This window comes from Neovison vison, chromosome 14, assembly GCF_020171115.1.
Source record: "Neovison vison isolate M4711 chromosome 14, ASM_NN_V1, whole genome shotgun sequence".
Taxonomy (NCBI): domain Eukaryota; kingdom Metazoa; phylum Chordata; class Mammalia; order Carnivora; family Mustelidae; genus Neogale; species Neogale vison.
Genome location: NC_058104.1, coordinates 5072413 through 5090825, shown reverse-complemented (window position 1 = coordinate 5090825; position 18413 = coordinate 5072413). Strand labels below are relative to the sequence as shown.

The 18413-nt window shown below is 58.4% G+C and overlaps 1 protein-coding gene across 1 annotated transcript in view; it reads right to left on the bottom strand.

The window, feature by feature from the left end:
- Positions 1-18413, bottom strand: part of SDK1 (sidekick cell adhesion molecule 1) — a 510043-nt gene that overhangs the window by 44704 nt on the left and 446926 nt on the right. The window contains exons 32-33 of the mRNA XM_044233031.1: positions 17255-17390; positions 13737-13838 (exon numbers count right to left, since the gene is read on the bottom strand). Coding sequence (XP_044088966.1) covers positions 13737-13838; positions 17255-17390 — 238 coding nt within the window. The remainder of the gene's footprint in view (positions 1-13736; positions 13839-17254; positions 17391-18413) is intronic.

Genomic DNA, 18413 nt, shown 5'->3' with positions numbered 1-18413 from the left:
TCTCAAGCGAAAGCCCCTGCTCGCCAGAAGCCTGCAGGGCCTTTTGAAGAGCGTGCTCTCATCTAGTCTGCAGCTGCTGGAATCATGGTGACCCAGCAGTGGGGTGTGACCATGGTGCTGAGGGCGGTGCGGGGGTGCGTGTGTAAGCCTTTTGTCTGGGTTCGCCTCACCCCCATAACCCCAGGTAGCGGGCTCTCATCGCTGCCTTTCCTGCACGGGAAGACTGAGAAGGGCCTGGCCCCGGGACTCGACTCACACCGCACTCGATGCCAGGCAGCCCAGTGTCTAGCACAATGCGCAAGGCAGGGCGGGGGAGTCAAGGCCACGTTTCTGGGTTCCTGGAGCAGCCACTGCAGCCCAGCCCCATCTCACTCAGCCCGAGCCCCTCACTTGAGCTCAAATGCCCCTTTTTCCTCCAATCCGCTCAGTGCTGAGTGGGAACTAACACAACTCTCGGGAAGCTTAACAAGAAAAATCGGGAAGCAGGTCCCTAAAACTGTCTTCAAAAACAGTCAGTGTCATGGACTCCAGGCTATGAGGCTGCAGGTGGAAGGTCATGGACAAAGCCCTGGATGGTAAGTTTAGGATCTGGGCTCAGCCTGTGGGACTTGGGACACGGTTCAATCTCTGCGCCTCAGTTTCTTTTGCAAAACAGGAGAAAAGACCAGACTGAACAGGTCTCCGAGGTGAAATGAAGCAACTCGGCGGCCAGCAAGGAGGAGGTACTCTGTAAGGCAGCCTGAACACAGGATCTTGCTCCAAACTCATTTGTTCAGTAGGTTTGGGCAGTGTCCTGGGCCTGCTTTGGCTGTGTCCCCGTGGGGACTGTCAGTAGTCCCATCACTGACATGTTTAAACCTCCGCCCTCCTCTCAGTTCCTTTGTGGGCCAGGAGCAGCCCAGGTGTGTCCTTGACACTCTAACTTCCACAGCCTTGGATGCCGGCATCCTGATGGCTGATGGTGTGGTGCTCCATGGTCCCGCCTCCTGGTACTCACACGCTCCCTTGTGTGATCCCCTCCTGAGAGCATGTGCTTCTGACCAGCAGAATGTGCCAGACACGGAAGGTGGCGGCCCCATGATTGGCTTCCAGGAGACTGTGCTTCCCCATGGCTAGCGCCCATCTGGCTGGCCCTCTGTCCTGCTCTTTCCCGCACTAAGGGAGCTAGCAGCCATGCAGGGAGACACCCCCTCCAGAGGCTCGCCATGGCAAGGAGCCCAGGGAGGCTTTTGTCCAACAGCCCACAAAACAGAGACCTGCCAACACACGTGGGCTTAGAAATGGCTCCTTCCCCAGTCCAGCCTTCAGATGAGACAGCCGCCCTGCGTGCCACTCTGGGCAAGAACTAAAGCAGAGGACACAGCTCAGTTGTGCCTGAACACCTGGCTCTCGCCCCCCTCCCCATGGTGGTGTAGCACATGCATGTTTTTTCAAGCAGCTTTCCAGGGGACATTTGTCACACAGCCTTTGATAACCAATCGATAACCAATACAGCCAACGAGCATAAGCTCCTCTAGGAAAGGTACCCAGCTGAGGCCCAGTCTCTGCACACACTGGGCTTAGACAGATTGGCTTGAATTTAGTGTAGCCCCTGTGCTAAATGTAGGTTCTCATGGTGTTCAAGCAATAATCCACCATTATGGCCACGCGTGTTCAGAAGCAGCCTGAACCCACCTCTGGGCTTGGCACCAATAAGTGTGCAGAGGAAGATGGCTCTGGCCTTCAGACTGGTGGGTGTGTTGCAGGAATTACGGGAGTCTGGAGCAGTGTAGGGGGTTGGAGAGTTTCTGCCATGGGTGCCTCCCAGCAGGGATAAGGAGGACGTCGGGAGCTCTCTGGTAGCCCAGTCCCTGCCAGGCACCCCCTTGCTGGCAGGAGACACGGCAGTGAAAGCTGCTCAGACAAGCCAGCCATAAGGCCTGCGCCTGTTTTGGGGTTTTCCTCCTTGCCTGTAGAGTGAGTTTCCCACCAGAGCAAGACCCAGGCCCTCAGGCCAGGACTGGACTGGGACTGCTGGGGGTCTGTGCAGCGCAAACCATGGTCCCTGATTCACCAACCACGTCATATGCAGTTTGTATTTGCAAAACTCACAATACAGGGAGGATGTCTGCTCCCATTCCACACCTTAGAAAATGGAGCCTAAAGGGACTTACGTTGTTTGTCCCAGAAGGGGCTGGATTTGCGCTGGGGTCTGCGTAACTGGGAGGCTCGCTGATTATCAAGGACAGGCATCAGGGAGCTTCCCATAAAGGGCCGGGTAGCGTTTTAGATTTTGAGGGATGCATGTTCTCTGTCACAGTGACTCAACGCTGCCTTTGTTTGGCAAATTAGTCACAGACAGTGTGTAAATGAATGGGCATCTCAATAAAACTCCATTCACAAAATCAGGCACTGGATTTGGCCCATGGTCCTGCTTTGTGGACACTGCTCTGGGTCAGTAACGCAAGGATATGGCACCTGGCGCGGTGAGGGTCCACGATCCGTGTGTCAGCTCATCTTTGAACACCCAAAAGCCACAGGTGTACTTGGAGATGGCTGGGCTGAAGCTGGGGGATGCCCCAGCTGTGAAGACCAGCTGTGGGACCGCTGCATGGATGCAGACAGCAGATGGCACCTGAAGGAGGGTGGGGGCCATGACAAAGAAGCAAGTGATGGTGCATTTGATGTCGGGGACTGTGAGTCAACAAATAGTGACCAGCTGACGGGCTGTGGGCATGAGGGCTGGAAGGTGTCAAGGCTTCCCCCCAAAGGTTGGCCTGGAATTTGGAGATGCATGGAGGCATTGCCCCCGGAGCACAGGGGGGAGAAAATTCAGGAATTGCATGGGTCCAGAAGGCACCTAAGAGTGCATAAATGAGGCAACCACCCCAGGAGAGCAGACAGACAGAGGGAGTGAATGGCGCCAGGGAGAAAGCAGAGGCAGAGCCCAGGAGCTGGGGGTCGTGCCACAGAGATGGGGCCCGGTATTGGCCAGAGTCAAAGGAAGCAGTCCTGGACTTGGTAACAAGGAGCTCAGGGTTTGGCAGTTCCAAGGGCAGATGCGGCGGGGACCCATGGAGCTAGCCCGTCAGCTTCTGCTCATACTCCCGGCATCCCCAGTCGGTGGTGGACAACACATGAAAGGAGGGAGGTTCTCAAATTCAGCAAGAGCTTGGCTGGGAAGGAGAGACACAGGCGAGGCCAGGCTCTGGGGAGAGACTGCGGGGTCAGAGCACTTCCAAATCCACAGCTCTGTCTGTATCGCCAGCAGCCCGGTGGCCGGGTGTGGACACCCTGTCCCCACGTGGCTGCTGACTCACACATGTGGGAATGATGTCTCCTTTGTCCCCGGGGACAACCAGTGTCTATGAATCCAGCAGGCCTGCCGTCCAGGTGGGGCTCTGGAAGGTGTGAAGGCCCCTTGGCCAGCACAGCTTGACCCCAGACAGCCTCACCCACCTATAGGGCCCAGGCTAGGCTTCTCTCTCCACCCAGAATTTGCACTGCTCAAGGGCAGGACCTGGTCTTCCCCCTTCAGGGGCCCCTCTAGCCGCTGAGGGAGTGGGCGCTCAGCAGTGAGGTCTCCATCCACCCCCAGTACGATACTCAGAAGAGCGTCCTGAGAATCTGCCCAGCCCAGAACTTAGACTCCAGATGGTGTGATGTTTGGGATCCTTTCCAAATAAAGCATTAGGATTCAAATATTCTCCATAACCTTCCTACGCTGATGGAAATTAGGTTAATAGAAATGTCATTTATCTACTAACATTTCATCTGCTGGGGAAGGCAGTACTCTGTGCTGTGGAGCACATGGTGCAGGAGAGGGATACCCAGAGCTGTGGGACCAGGAGATGCTCGCGGAGGCTGGAGATGCTGCTAGGCGGGAAGGGCCCCAGGGCCCGTCGCAGGAGCAAATTCTATATATCTCCCTATGAACAAGAGGGAATCCACTGAGGGGTTGAAATCAGGGTGGGGAAGGATCACTCATGCCAGGGTATGGAAGCTGGGGTAGTCGTGGTGATTCTAGAACTTTCCATGGGTCTCTGCTATAGGGCATCAGCTCACACCTGTGCCCTTGGTCTGTGACCCTCGCGGCACCCCAGCACTGACCAGACTGTGGGAGCTGCCCTCCTTTCCTCTCACCTCTTCCAGGCCACGTCTGACTGCACTGACGGCTTAATCCTGGGTGCAGCCCTGCCTCAGGCCTCCCCTCACCTCCTCAGCACCCCATTCCCTATGTGCTTGCATTGGCTTTAGAATCAACACAGCTGCCTGACTCTGTTACCTCATTCCCCACGCGGCCTCAGGACAGGAGTTCCTGGAGTCAGGGATGCTGAAGACAGGCTGGAGGAGGCAGCAAAGGCCAGGACCATCCCTAGGAGCTCTCTCTGGTCTGGGAGGGGACAGGCAATGTCCCCACTCCCTTATCAACATCTACTGGGTCAGCTGGGGTCAGGCCCAGCGACACAGGAGGCTGTCCCTCTGTGGGGACTCTCTAGTCTGGTCTCTGAGGCAATGACTCGGGACTTTGTGCATCAAGAAAGCAAACAGTGTGCTGTGGCCCCTGAGGGCAAGAAGGAGCCCCAGGACCCCTGGCCACCTCCAGACTGGGTGACGGCCTCTGGGCACCCACGGCTCACCTGGGACCAGAAACAGCGACCAACCTGGCCCACAGAAGGCTGTCACGTCCCAGTGAACACCCGCCACACCATTCGTGATCGCTGGCCTGTAAGCCCTGTGTCTCCACCTGCACTGTATACACACCGCATGGCCCACCACATGACAGGCGGGACCTGCTATGGAAGCTGCCTGTGGTTTTGATCCTGTCAGGACCCCCGTCCATTACTAATTACCTGGAGATCGCAGTGCGTGATGCGGGGGAGAGGCTGTGGCCAAAGTTCCTTGACCCCTGGCCTTGCACCAGGCTCAGACGAGCAGAGCTCCAGAGCCTTCTCTGGCCCTGAGGCTGGAGCAGGGCCCTGCGTTGCTAGGGGGAGCTAAAACGGCGAAAAAAGTGGTGCCATTCCTCCCTCCTTCTAGCCAGCCGCAATTAAAAACTCCAGGACTTCCAAGAAAGGTAGAACCTGCAGTTCCTAGTAAGTTTCTTGTTCTTTAAAAAAAGAGCCAACCAACCATTCCAAGATGTTCGCAGTCTTGTGAAGGGACAGTCGGGCCCATCGTGACTCAAATGGCCCCTAAACCAACCAACGAGTAGAACAATGCCTGATTCTTTTCCCTTTTAGGCAAAAGTTATTGGGGTCAAAGAGCAAAGGTCAGGGCGCTTTCCACTGGGTGCAGGAGAAAGTTCTGACTCCCTCTTTCGGAGGAAGAAACCGTCAAGTCCTTCCTTTCCCTGGGGTGGCAGTCAGGCTCCAGTTGCTGTGGGTAGAGTGAGGACAAGCTGCTGGGGGGTCAAGGCTTGTGGTGACGATGCTGCGGGGACCGAGTTCAGCAGGTGACCCGCAGGGCGGAGCCGAGTGCAGCTCCAGCAAGAGGCACGGGGAAGAGGTGAGGGGGGTCCGGAGAGGGAGGGAGGGAGAGCAGGATGACTGCGGGGTGCACTTTTCTGTCCCTTCAGAACATAACACACATCCTGTCCAACCCCAGCAGAATTTGCCGAAATGACTATAAAGTTCCTAAAAACGGCTGAGAAGTTCTGGGAAACAAAAACCAGAGCAGAGTGTTGTGGAACAGGAAGGATGGTGATAACGCAGCCACGAGAGGGGCTGGTGGCCTGAGCGCGACGTCGCGAGAACCCCTGGCCATGTCCCGGAGCATCGGGGGTCCGGTTGGTCGGAGATGGAACTGGGGCAGCGGCTGCGGGAAGCAGCCAATGAGAAGCTCACGTCCGCCCAGCACCGAAACGCATTCCAGATGTGCTCCAGAGTTTCAGGAACCAGGGACCCACGCCAATCTGGAGGACAAGCCGGGCACCTCCCGGGCTCTTAGACCAGAAGCAGACCCCGCAGAGCGAGAGGTTTGGCCACAGGAAACTCTGCGACAGACAACAGAACAGGGAAACTGCGGGCCTAAGGGGGGGTTGGACGTGATGTCCCTGATGCACACGGAGCTCTCACAAATCACCCCCAGGACACTAAGACCCCGTGAGACACGTCGCCGTGTACGGTCGGGGCATTTAACAGCACGGTAGGGATGACAGGTCAGTGGCCAGAACACTAGTGAGATACACTGTCACCTAACAAGTGAGGCAAGAGCCCAGTGTGGAAGCAGAGAGGCCACAAGACCCCCATCCTGGTCCCCAGGGCTCGGCGTGTCAATGGGTTTCAGTTTCTCCGAGCAAGAAATGCTCATGTCCTTTGAGCCAGGGAGTCTGCTTCTAGCATTTTCTCCCAAGGACAGAATCAGAGAGGTTATAAGGGATTTGCAACAGTGCTCACAGAGGCTTGATTTATGTCAGCAAACCCCTGCGCCCTGCGTCTGTGCCAGTCCCTCTCTCCCAGATGAACAGCAGGAGTAACCCTGGGGATGGTTTGTGAAGGTTGTCCACCATCTGGACCCAGCCCTGCATCTGGTGTCACCTGTCTCACCCGGCAAAGTCACCCCCTGGCCCTGACCTCCTATTCCTTATACAGCAGTGAGCCCCACTTGCCTGCTCCCCCAAACCACTCCCATGGGGATATTCTGGTGGCCCTGATGCTTCTAGCCCCAGACGAGTCTCCAGATACAATCCCAGACCTGGCTTCCACCCACCACTGCCAGAGCCCAGTGCAAGGGGCAAGATCGGGAGAAGCCTCTGGAGGCCAGGAGGGGACATCTTCCCTCTCTGCTCTCCATTGAAGAGCCCTGTGCTCCCTGTGGGGGTCATCCCCTTAACCAGCGGGGCAGAGAGAACGGGCACATTCAAAGCATCTGGGGGCTCAGCGGGTATAGAGGAACCTCCTGGCCTCTTTCCTGAGTGGGAGCAGCTATGGGCTGCACTCAGAGCCTCTGCAAACAGGCGGGCCCACATGGGTCACCTTATGCACGTTCATGGGAAGGTGCTGGAGGCGCTCATGGAGGAAAGCGGGCACAGAAGCCAGACCGGCGAGCACAGGAGGCCTTCGGCTGCCGGCAGACACCATGCTGTGGCCTCAGGACAGACAGGCTACACGGGCCTGGCTGCCCTGACCCCATGGGGCTGGCAGTTGGGGGTAAAGTCCCAGCCAGGTTTTGCCTGGGCTTAATGCTTGTGGGACCACAGGGATGGGGAGGTTGTGGCCAGCCTGGGAAGGCCAATGCTGGGCTTGTCACCGTTGAAGCAGTGGAAAAGGGGGAGCAAGGGGAGACCTGAAGGTTTGGTTGAAAACCCCCACCGGGCCCCCTGTGAGCTGCTGCCGACGGCCCCGGGGCTCTTGATGGTCAGAGGGGCTACTCCAAGTTCGGCAGGGTTCTGACTTTGCTTTCGGGGCTCTGGCAGAGAAACACCTGTCCAAGGCTAGTGACAGCATGGTCAGGCCAGGAGGTGGCCCTGGGCCTGGTGGCTGGACCTTTCTTGGAGCTTCTTTTGGCCATATGCAAAAGGGACTGACGGCTTCCTCGGCAGGACTGCTGTGAAGCCTGACCTCGTGAGCCCATCCTGCTCGGAACCCTCTGTGGATTGCCTATTCCCCTGCGTGGCAATCTCTGTGATGGCAGCTTTTCGAGGCAAAGAGTCAAAGGGTGAGACCGACCCTGTGTTTCCTGCCCTAGAGCAAGACGGCTGCCCCATGAGGCCCCTGCGCATGCACCCCTCCCCTCCATGGCAGCCTGCCTTTCCCCAGGCGCCCATGGCTCTCCCAGCCAATCACACCTGGGCCACGCATCGACCCCGACTCTGCGGGCTCTGCAGCATGCCCCTCATCCTGGAGCCAGCCCGTATTCTCTGGGCCCCTGGCCAGGCTTTGAACATCAGGTGTGTCCAGGCCAGCAGCTCAGGCCCAGGCCGAGCACTTGGCCTCTTTGGTCACTTCCTGGGCCAAAACTGCTCCTGGCCACCATCACCCTGTCTGGCCGGGGCTTTCTCGGGGTTGACACTGGCTTTCCTTTCCTCTGCCATGACCATCTCGGCTCTGTGGGTGGGCTCCTCTGAGTTGGGAGAGGGGGCACAGTCTGCCTTTAAACCTGGGCTGAGGCCCAGAGGGGAAGCAGGGCTAGAGGTGGGCGGGGGCTGCTCACCCTGCCTCACCCCTGGAGTGAGGATGGCATGACAGCTGTCTGTGCATCTCCGGGCCAGGCGCCAGGCCAAGGACCTGTCATTCTTCAGGCTCACTGAATCTTCGCTGTGACCTACGACAGAGGCGCCTGGGTCTGTTGCTTCAGGAAATCGAACCCCAATTCACAGGGCCTCTACAACACTCCTGTCTCCTCAAATAAGACCCCTTGGTACAAGTCCACCCACTCCAGGGGCCTTGGCCTGCACAGTAGAGTCGGGGGGCTACAGGGTCCTGATGCGGCACCTGGTATGGTGTTGATGGGGCGAGGGGTCCCTGCTCCGTGAGAGTGGGTGCTGTTATCCCCCTTCCCTGGCAGCAGGGTGTGTATGTGTGTGTGGGGTCTCTGCTTCTACAGCCCCCACCATCAGAGCAGGAAACAGGTGCTCTGCCTTCAGTGGTCCCCACAAAGCATTCAGGGTGCAATCAATTTTTGACCAAAACAGAACAAGGCTCAGAACAGAAAGCCCTGGGCTTGGTTTGGGGCCAGTCAGGTCTGCTGTGTTGTTTTGTCAGAAGCCCTTAGGTTTCTGGGGTCCCCAGATGCGTGCCCTTCTTGAATGGGCAGGGGTGATGGGGCAAGCAGGAGCTGGGGCTTCTGAAGCCTCTGTTAGGGCACTTCCTGTGTGTCCCTGGCCCTGGGGATCCCCACCCCCACATGGCACTGCCTGCTGTCATTTGTCTCCGGTGTCCATGCTTCCGAGCAGGGCTGCCGGCTTCCCTCCTTCCTGTCTAATCTGGTCTTGTCCCTTCCCCCACTCCTTCCCCACAGCATTGCCGGCAAACCATGGAGTCCTCAGGACAGTGGGGTGGATAGGAGGGGCTCTCCGCTCTGTGGAGCACTGAGCACAGACAGACCACAGACGGCGAGTGCAGAAAGCTGTGTGTGTGATGTGTTCTGGAAGAGAGGAGGGAACCCCAGCTCTGCCTGGAGAGAGGGAGGAGACGGCTACTCCCTGGAGGCACGGCCCCAAAGCAGGGCAGGAGGAAGCCTGCAGGTCCTCCCAGGACAGGGAGCAAGAGCAGGGACTCTAGATGACACAGCCAGTGTCTGTTCCAGGGGAGAGCGGCTTGGGAGGCCTGGAAACACAGGCAGTAGCTGATGTCATTGTCCCAGGGCAAGAGGGCAGCCTTCGCCAGAAAGTGGGGGCCCATCCTTGAGGAGCACATGTCTTGAAGGCCAGGATGTGGTCTCCTTTTTCTAGCCCTGTAGTACCCGGGACCCCAAGAACACAGAGATGGGCTTGGGGATCTCAGTGGGGACAACTGGAACAGCAGTTATGTACCATGGCACTCCACACAGGGTCTCTCTCACCCCTCTCTGAAGCAGCTCTGGCCACCGGCACTCTGTCATCCATGCGTGTGGACTGCAGCAGGGAGCACCCATTCCCTTGTGGATCCTTCCTCCCATCTGGCCCAGGGGCCCAGGTAGAGATGACATCATCGCCTGGCTTTGGGGACCTCAGGCCGCTGGCCACTGCTCTGGTCTGCAGAAGGCTGTATCACTAAAGGCCAGCTCTTAGGACCGAGTAGGTTTCCTCTGCAGACGTCATCGAAGGGAAGCTGTCTTCTTGCTGCCACAGCAGCGCCACTGTAACAAGGAGCCTCCCCAAGATAGGAGCAAACTGACAGGACAGTGGAGCCAAGACGAGCCATCAAACCAGCCTGTTAGGGTGCTAGATCCAGCCATGCCTGAAGCTGGACCTTCAACTTTTCTATTACATGGGTTAATATATGATTCTTTTAGCCTAAGCCTGTTTGGGCTGGGCTTTTATTTCTGGCAAACTGGAGTCCATACTGATGTATTATTTTTACCCATTTGCGATGCCTGGACTCAGAAATCAATCTCAATTAGAAATTTCCTAAAAATTACCTTGTCTCCATGAGGTGAAACAGACTTAAATCCTGTATGTTTGGGTTAGACCCAGAGACCCCCTATTCTAAACACCTTGCTCTGCAGATGAGGCCAAGGGAGTTAAGTAACTCACCCAGAGTCTAAACCATTCATTCACAAATACTGACCCACCCCGTGTGGTCATGTTCTCCACATTCATCCTATAGGAAGGACAGACGAGTTAGGGACAGAGTTGGCATGAGGCTCCGAGTGTCCTTAGTCCTAGCTCACAGTGCTCCTTTCTACACCGTGATTCCTCAAGTTTGGGGCCCAGAGGGTTCAAGTGACTTGCCCATGGTCACACAGCCAGTAACTGGCAGAACTGCCTACGAATGGGTAGACTTTATTCCAGAGCAGCCAATGCACGCTGAGAAGGCTGCTTCCCTGTTTTTTCTATCCAAACTCCAAAGACTCCCTGATTTCATCTGCCAGGGCCATGGCCCTGGTCCTCCCTGACTCCAGCATCTCAAGGCCTAGAGTCCTGGTCAGTTACTATTTGTATCTGACTTGGGCAGGCAGGTCTCGCCCTTTCTCCCCTGGGGTGCAGAGCACACCCTCTCCTGGTGTCCGCCAGGCCGCTCTGCCTCTGTGCTCCGTGTCCTCGGCTGGTCTCTCTGGAAGGCTCTCACCCACATTACGGTGGAAGGAGTGAGCATACAATTTCCTTCCGTATCCTGTAGCCTCCCTCCCTGCCCCCATCCAAGTTTGTGCAGGAGGGAGCAGAACTGCAGGGACATGCGCATGCGTTCTTCCTGTGCGGTGCTTACAAGAACCCCTTGCACAAAGCCTAGCCCATAGCCCTTAGCAGCCTCTCTGGTCCCTGCCCCCGCCGCCTGCCTGCCTCCGCAGACTGCGCTCCTGCACCCTGCCAGCTGACCCCCTTCCCCGCCCAGGTGCTGTAGGAGCCATCGATGGTACATGTGTGTGCCTGTGTGAGCAAGGGTACTGGGGTCACAGCAGTCACAGGGCAGATACCACTGTCACGTGTCTCCTTGCTTCAGGAGGAGACATCTCTGATTAGCCCCATCCCCCCACTTACTCCCACCTGCTCTGAGACATGAAACCCTCCCACTTTATCTCAGCCCATCTGGGTGCTTCCCAGTGTCCAGGATTCCCACAGCTGCTCTCCTGCCTTGTCCTCATGGGAGTCTGGGGACCTCTATTTGCAAGGCAGCAAAGGCATTCAGGTCCCCTTTGGTCCTAAGCTCAGGATGGGGAGCACTGTTGAGAGGAGTGGTCCTGGTCCCATGGGGAAGGAAGACAGAACCGTCCCATCTGATAATGAAGGTAGAGGTGTCCACACTGCACCCGAGACTCAGGCACAAAAGCGGAAGGCAGGACCTCTGGCGGGATGGCGGTGGGGCGGTCAGAGAGAGCTTTCTGGAGAAGCAGCCCCTGGAGTCAGGTCCTGGGTGGGGGTCAGGGGAAGAGGGAGCGCGAGGAGGCTGAGCAGTGCTCCATGCACGGAGCCCACAACCATTCAGGAGGCTTGAAGAGCCACTTCTCAGCACCTCCAGCGAGGGCCCTCAGCAGCACAGCTGGCTCATCAGAGCGTGCGAGTGGGGTCAGACGGCCCTGGAGCCCGGGCTCACCAGGTAAGGTCCCCCGTTTTCCATCTGGGGGCTATGGGGTCCAGGAGGCTGACACCAAGATGTGGGGGGACAGCACGGGGAGCAGGTGGGTGCCGGGAGGACAGGTGCCCTAGGAGTGGGGGCCCCTCCAGGAGAGTGGAGGAAGGTGAGAGGCCCCAGGGCGCAGGAGGAGCCTCCCCCCCCCACCTCGGTGGCTCCCCCTGCCTGTCTGCCATGGCGTTCGCTAGTGCTGCTGGGTAATACCGTGAGACTGTCCTCACAGCACCTGGATGGTGGGGACCAGCCAGGTGTCCCCCTGCGGACGGGAAGAGACGGAATCTGAGTGTGCAAATGGCGAAACGTTCCCCAGGCACGAGACTAGGTGCAGCCGCGTCGGGTGAAAGCACCCCGCTCGTGGGCGCAGGTGCTAGGAGACATTCCGCACGGATTCATAGACGGTAACCTCCAGGCCACTGGCTGGCTGGGAAGCAGACGGGGAGGAGGGACAGCTGGATGGCAGGGGCTTCTATCCGGGAAGTGGGGCTCTGTCCCCGCAGGCGTGACGGCTGCCCATAGCTGTGCACAGGGTGTATGCTCCAGGCCGCACCCTCTGCTTCAGGGTCGGGGGGACAGCTGACCTCACACTGCTCGCGGTTTGCCCTGATGTTTGCTAACCCGCCAGCGCGGAGTGGAGCGCGGAGCAGAGCACGGAGCGGAGCATAGAGGAGAGCGTGGAGCATGGCATGGAGCACGGCACGGGGCATGGCTCAGAGCCGGAGGAGAGCACAGAGTGGAGGATGGCATGGAACACGGAGCCGGACGTCAGGCCCACGGCGACCTGGCCAGTGCACACAGCCCCCCATGCCTCCCTGCCTCCCTCCCTGGCGCTAGTCTTCTCCTCGGAGCGTCCATCTGGGCCCCTATAACTCAGGCTCTGCCTCCAGTGCCCCGGGCCCCTGATGCAGGCCACCAACGGGCTGCCGGGTGCTGCGGTTCCGGCTGGCCGGCAGACCCCCGTGCTGACCAGTGTGGGCCCGGGTGCCAGAGAGGGCTGGAGTGCCCGCCTTCTGGAGGGCACTGGGCACGTCCTGTCCCCTCCCTGCCTGTGCTCCTGCCTGGCCGCAGCCTGGAGAGGGAGGATCCTCTGAGGGGAGGCGCATCTGCCCAGAACACTGGCTGCCCAGCCCCATCTCACCACGCCATTTAACCCCTGGGGGCAGACATACAGTGCCACCAGCGCAGCCCACGCTCTAGGCATCACATTTCACTCGGCCTCACTTGGAGCAAATGTTGCTTGACCGTTCCAGAAAAGTCCTGCTCAGTTAGTCCCCCAGTGCTGTCGTTCAGTTTCTAACAGTAACCTCTCCAAATGTTGAAAGGTCACCTGACAGGTTTCTGTGGGCTGGCCTAGCGGCCCAACCACCGTCTCCTGCAAGCCTGGGGCTCTGACCTCAGAGGGAATTCCTGTGGTTCCCGGCCTGAAGCACGATGCTCTCACCACCCTAGCTGACCTGAGAAGGAGGCCCGGCAGAGGAGGGGAGAGCGGGCAGTGCCCGTGGGTCAGACGGGAGCCCAGTCTGCTCTCAATATGACATGTCTCTCTGAAGCCTCCACACAAGGGACAGCCCTGGAAACAAACTCAGGGGCCGCGTCTTATCTAACAGGGGTACAAACAATGATCCATGTGATTTTCCCAGACAGGAGACCGGGCGGTTACTGGGGGGTCAGACCGACGCGTGCCAAGCCGAAGCTGGGGCCCCACCAGGAACTGTGGGACACTGAGCACAAATGTCCTGGCAGAGGCCAAGGTCCCCACGCACCCGGATTCCCGTGGAGGCAGCAGCCTCCCCGCGGAGCACATGCTGGGAAGCACAAGGAGGGCTCTGGAGGTAAAATCAATCCCTGAGTCTGAAAGCAAGACTGCACGGGTCTCTCCAGCCACCAGGTCAGCCCAGCCCTCGGCAGATCCATCTTTCTCAGGAGAGAACCCGGAACCTCCCGGAGGCACAGGTGGCAGAATCAGGCTCCTTAACATGGGCATGCTGCCGGCCCCTGAGGGCACCATGCCAGGCCTTCCGGAGGGCAGTGGTGCCCCGAGCTTACCAGCCTCGCCGACGAACACCTCCACGGGCGCGCTGGCAGGGCTCTCGCCGATGATGTTATAGGCTGTCAGGATGACCTCGTAGCGCCGGTACCTCTTCAGACCTACAGGTGGAAGGAGATGGGTCAGTTGGCCTGGGACCACCTCTCTGCCTTGGAGCAACACCACAGGGCCACGGGGCAGAGTGGAGGCATCCCCTGAGGGTCTGTGGAGCGGCCTCCTTCTCCTTCCCTGGCCCAGATAAGCAGCTATTGTGCACGGCCACAGGCCTCCTACCAGAGGGAAGAGTAGAGGCAGCAGGATGTGATGTAGGCCAACCTGTGGCCCAGAATCTCTCTGTAAGAACAGACAAGGAAGACCCTGGTGTTTAAGGAGGAAATGCACTGGCAACACAAAGCCCTCTGAGTTTTTAACCACCACATCCTGGGAAGACAAGGGCACGTGAAACCACATATATAGGGTTCCACAGGCCGAGCCGAGTGACAGGTCAGAAGTAGCTGACCTGTCAACGAGAACTCTCTGGAAGGTTCTGCTAGTTCATACCACTTCATCGTCGCGGGTCTTTCCTGAGGCCCTATGTGCGGGTCTGACCCCTGGGTGAATGGTGACTTAGCTCAGGCTTCAGATCTCTCCTCTTGGGGTCTGCAGAGGTTCAGTGAATCAGAACACCAGGTTCCTGCCCCTGCTGGCTTCAGGGACATGCAGGGACCCACCCTTTCCCGCTCTCAGCCTGGCTGCAGCTATGCTGCCTTCTGTGGCTCACGCACCTGCCTGGCCTGTTTGCCCCACCCCCATGTCTGGGGACCATGTGTCTCCTCAGCATCAATGGAGACAAGCCAGGGTGGACATGGGCACGGTCAGAGTCGAGGACCCTCTCCTTCATAACCCAGACCCGGACTGCAAAGCCTGGAGGTCCAGCCTGGGAAGCCTCGTCTCTGGGACCTGGGCTGCACAGAATTTCCTAAGCTGCTCCTCAGCTGGGTGTCATGGGAGACGAGGCGCTGGGTGGAGGGGTGGTGGCTGGGTAGGGATGCGGGGCAGACTGCAGAGCCCTTTTTAGGGGAGCAGAGTAGAGGAGAAAATGGCATGCCTGAGTCTCCCCACCCCGACTCCCACCCTGGCCATGAGGGCAGGGCCAGCTGCCCAGGCGCTGCCTGCGATGCGGTGGGTGGTGCTCACACACTTTAGGGCGTCGGGAAGGGCCAGCCCCTCCTCTTCCCCCCTTGTTTATCCACGTACCAGTCCAGGGAAGCTCCCGGCACAGGGGGGAGTCACACTGGGGGGCCCCTTCGCCCTACCTCTGGACCATGGAACCTTGTAAGGGCCAGGAGCGTGAGAGCAAGCAAGGTGGCAGCCAGAGGGAAGGGGTGATGAATGGGGCGGCCGAACCAGGTGAGTGCACGCAGTGGGGCGCTACTCAGTCTTGAAGACATGGGGCGTCCCAGCTGTGCCCCCGCAGGGCTGAAGCTGGAAGGGATAGAAGCCAGACAGCAGGGCAAGCACTGCTGCAGTCCTGGAGGACTCCGACACAGAGACAGAAAGGACAGGGTGGGCACCGGGGGCCAGGTGGGGGAGGGGTGGGTGTTTCACGGGGACGGAGCTCGGTCCAGGGAGAGGGATGGACCCTGGAGGCGGGCGGTGGTGGCTGCACAGCAGTGTGAACGTGCTTAATGCTCCCGAACTGCACGTTCAGAAATGGTTACAATGGTACATTTTGCACATATTTTACTGCAATTAAATAAAGAGTAAAAGGAAAAGGTCAAAGGGAAGCAGAAAGGAGCTCTGGCTCCCTCTGAGTCCCCCCAAACTCAAAGACCAGCTGTCAAATGCCTTCCCAGTTTCTGCTTCTGGAAGTGAACTTTCCTGTCTCTGCGATGGTTTTGGTGTGTTGAGAAGCAGCGCTGGAGAGGGGGAATTCCAGAAACTAGAGCCATCAATCCCGGCTGCTTCTCACTTGGTCCACTGAGAGGCCAATTGGCACTGGCCCCGGCCTGCCCCGCGGTCACGGCGCCTCCTGCTGAAGGCGGTGCGCACTTACGTGTTAATTCATACGTCGTTAACGTGGAGCTGCTGTTCACGGTCTTGAAGCTGCTTTGGGCTATTAGGGGTAAGCAAAGCAGAAAGGCAGTTAGCAGGCAGGGAGCAGTTACTGCAAACGATGTCTGCAGACACGGTGGGCGGGCTGGCGCTGCGCTCGGAAGCCACTGGCCGTCCATACCGCCGCCTCCACACTCCCCGTTAGCAACCTGGGGGTCCCCGCCTGGCTTCCTGAGATAGCCAGGGCACCTGGCCCACAACAGGAATCAGACGAGTCTCTGGCACGACAGTGCAAACACCACCCGAGGAGCTAGGAAATGGGTTTCTCCCAGGGTGGCAACTTTTCCAGACACCCTGCGGCAGGCACGGTTATCTAGGCTCAGGTGAGAGCCCTGCTTGGACGGGGACGAGCAAGCCACAGACTGTGAGCACCTGTGCAGGTAAATGGACCCAACCGCATCCTGGATTCTTTTATTTTGTGGTTTTGATTTTGCTACAAAGCCCAGGAAGATATTATCTGGCCACCGGCAAGGGATGCCTGCGGGGTGGGGATGTGGGAGTGTGACCAAGAGCACGGGAGGCAAATGAGCCATTGGTTCCGGTCAGCACACTTCTGGGATCAGCCAGATGTAGCTGCTGCCCGTCTGCTGCCCCATGACCCTGGTAGGCCCAAGGCACAGCCTGCGCTGTGGTGGGAGGTGGACAGAGCAGGGATGCAGTCCTGGAGTTGCACATTCTGATGTGACACAAGGATGCCACATGGCAAGAAGAATCTTCTGTGACACTGTTTGGGGGATACCCTCTGACCCCCTTCTGAGACAGGAAGGTGCCCTTTCCAGAAGTTCTAGAAGCTGCCTCAACTGCCTTTGGATCCAAGCCTGGGGAGCAGGTGGATTGGCTCAGAGTGAGAGGGCTGTGCACCCCATGAGGCTGGGGGTCCCCCGAATGGACCTCATCAGAGCAGTAGGCTATGACCGGCCTCTGTCGGCCCCAGATGGGGCGGTGACATGGTGTCCTGGGAGGGCCTTCCCTCCCTAACATACTCCACCAGCCTCCCGTGGGCAGGTGCTCCTGGCTGGCCCACCGGAAGGCCCCATCCAGGAGCCCCTTGGCTCTTCCCACCTCCTAAGCACTTACCTTTGCCAGGCCCTTGTGAGTCGTACCTGTCCTTGTGTTCTCAATGAAATCTCTTTTCCCTGACAACCTATCTCAAATGGCTCCTCCCCCGGGAAGCCTCCCCTGATCTCCACACTGGGAGTAAGCCCCCAAAGCCCAGGGGCTCTCCGTGGGCCACCGCTCTCTGTGCACACCTGGGCTGCCACAGACCTGTCCACCCCATGGCCATGCTCCCTGGAGGAAAGCCGCATCTCCTTTGGCCTTCCAGGGCATTTCCCACCATGCCTTGCATAGAACTAACATGCACAAGGGTCCCTCTCCTGGGTGCATGGTGCGGCACCTGTGCTGGGATGGGTAGGTGTCTCACCTGCAAGCTCGGCCCGTAAAGCCGAAGGGGTTTTGAGCGTCTTGGACACGGTGGCTGAGGATGCCTCGGACTCCAGCTCCCGGTAGTAGATCCGGTAACCCTGAAGAAGGCCGTTCAGGCTCTCATCCCTTGGAGGCTGCAAATACAGCACGATCAGCGAGCTGGCAGGGCCTAGCAGCCCCGCTTCAAGCAGAATCAGCCAGCTGCGCTGGAGAAGTCACTAAGTCAAACAGGTTGTCCTTGGTTGTTTATGCACAAAAAGGCAGGTGCCACATTCATGAAGAAGGGCACAGGGGACCCCCAGGTAAAGGATTGGGCTCTGAGAGCCCAGGTTTCCTGGTTCCGGGACATGGGCACTGAGCACCTTATCCCATGTGCAGACCATACTTGTAGGAGCCCCAGGCTAAGGCAGGGGGCTCCATCCCAGGACGCAGGTGGGCGGAGAAGCTGCCTGTTGCCTGGTGAAGCCAGAACTCTGAGGAGCTATGCATGTGGGCCGGTTCTGCATCACCCACCAGCTGGCCCCATCCTCTCCCTGATGGCCACCCAGGCTCATGGCAGATTCACAGGGGGGCCCAGTGACTGCTCCGCATGCCAGGTCACCCCCACTCTTGCACTGACTCAGACCTAAGCCAGAAACCCCGTGGTCCCTCTCATGACAGCTCGTGTACAAAGGGCCTGGAGTAGGGTAGGTAGGGCAGGTGCTCACTCAATGTTTGGACACACTGTGGACTGTGAATGGCGGGAGACGGGCCCCGAGGCTCAGAATTTAACCCACTCCGGGTTGCGCACCAATATGCACGGAGGTGTCCAGCCCACATTCTCCCTCCCATCAGTTCCTATTGATTAATGAATCTTGGGAGGGCTGTAGTAGCCAGAGAGCTGACCTCAGGGGCCAGGGGCTCTGGGTCCTGTGTGTCCTCTGGAACACTCAGCAAATAAGGACAAGAATCATCTAAACTGTGACCAGACAGATGGGCAAATGGCACGCCCAGGACCCCTGGCTACAGCAGAGTCGTGAAGCCGGAGATAGGGATGGATGTCGAATTCCCCATGACACCCACATGGCTACTGTGTATGGGGGTGTCACCAGCACCTTCGTAAACACTGTTCTTGTCCACAGTAGAGGCCACAGCTTTGTTGTAGGAAAACCCCTTGT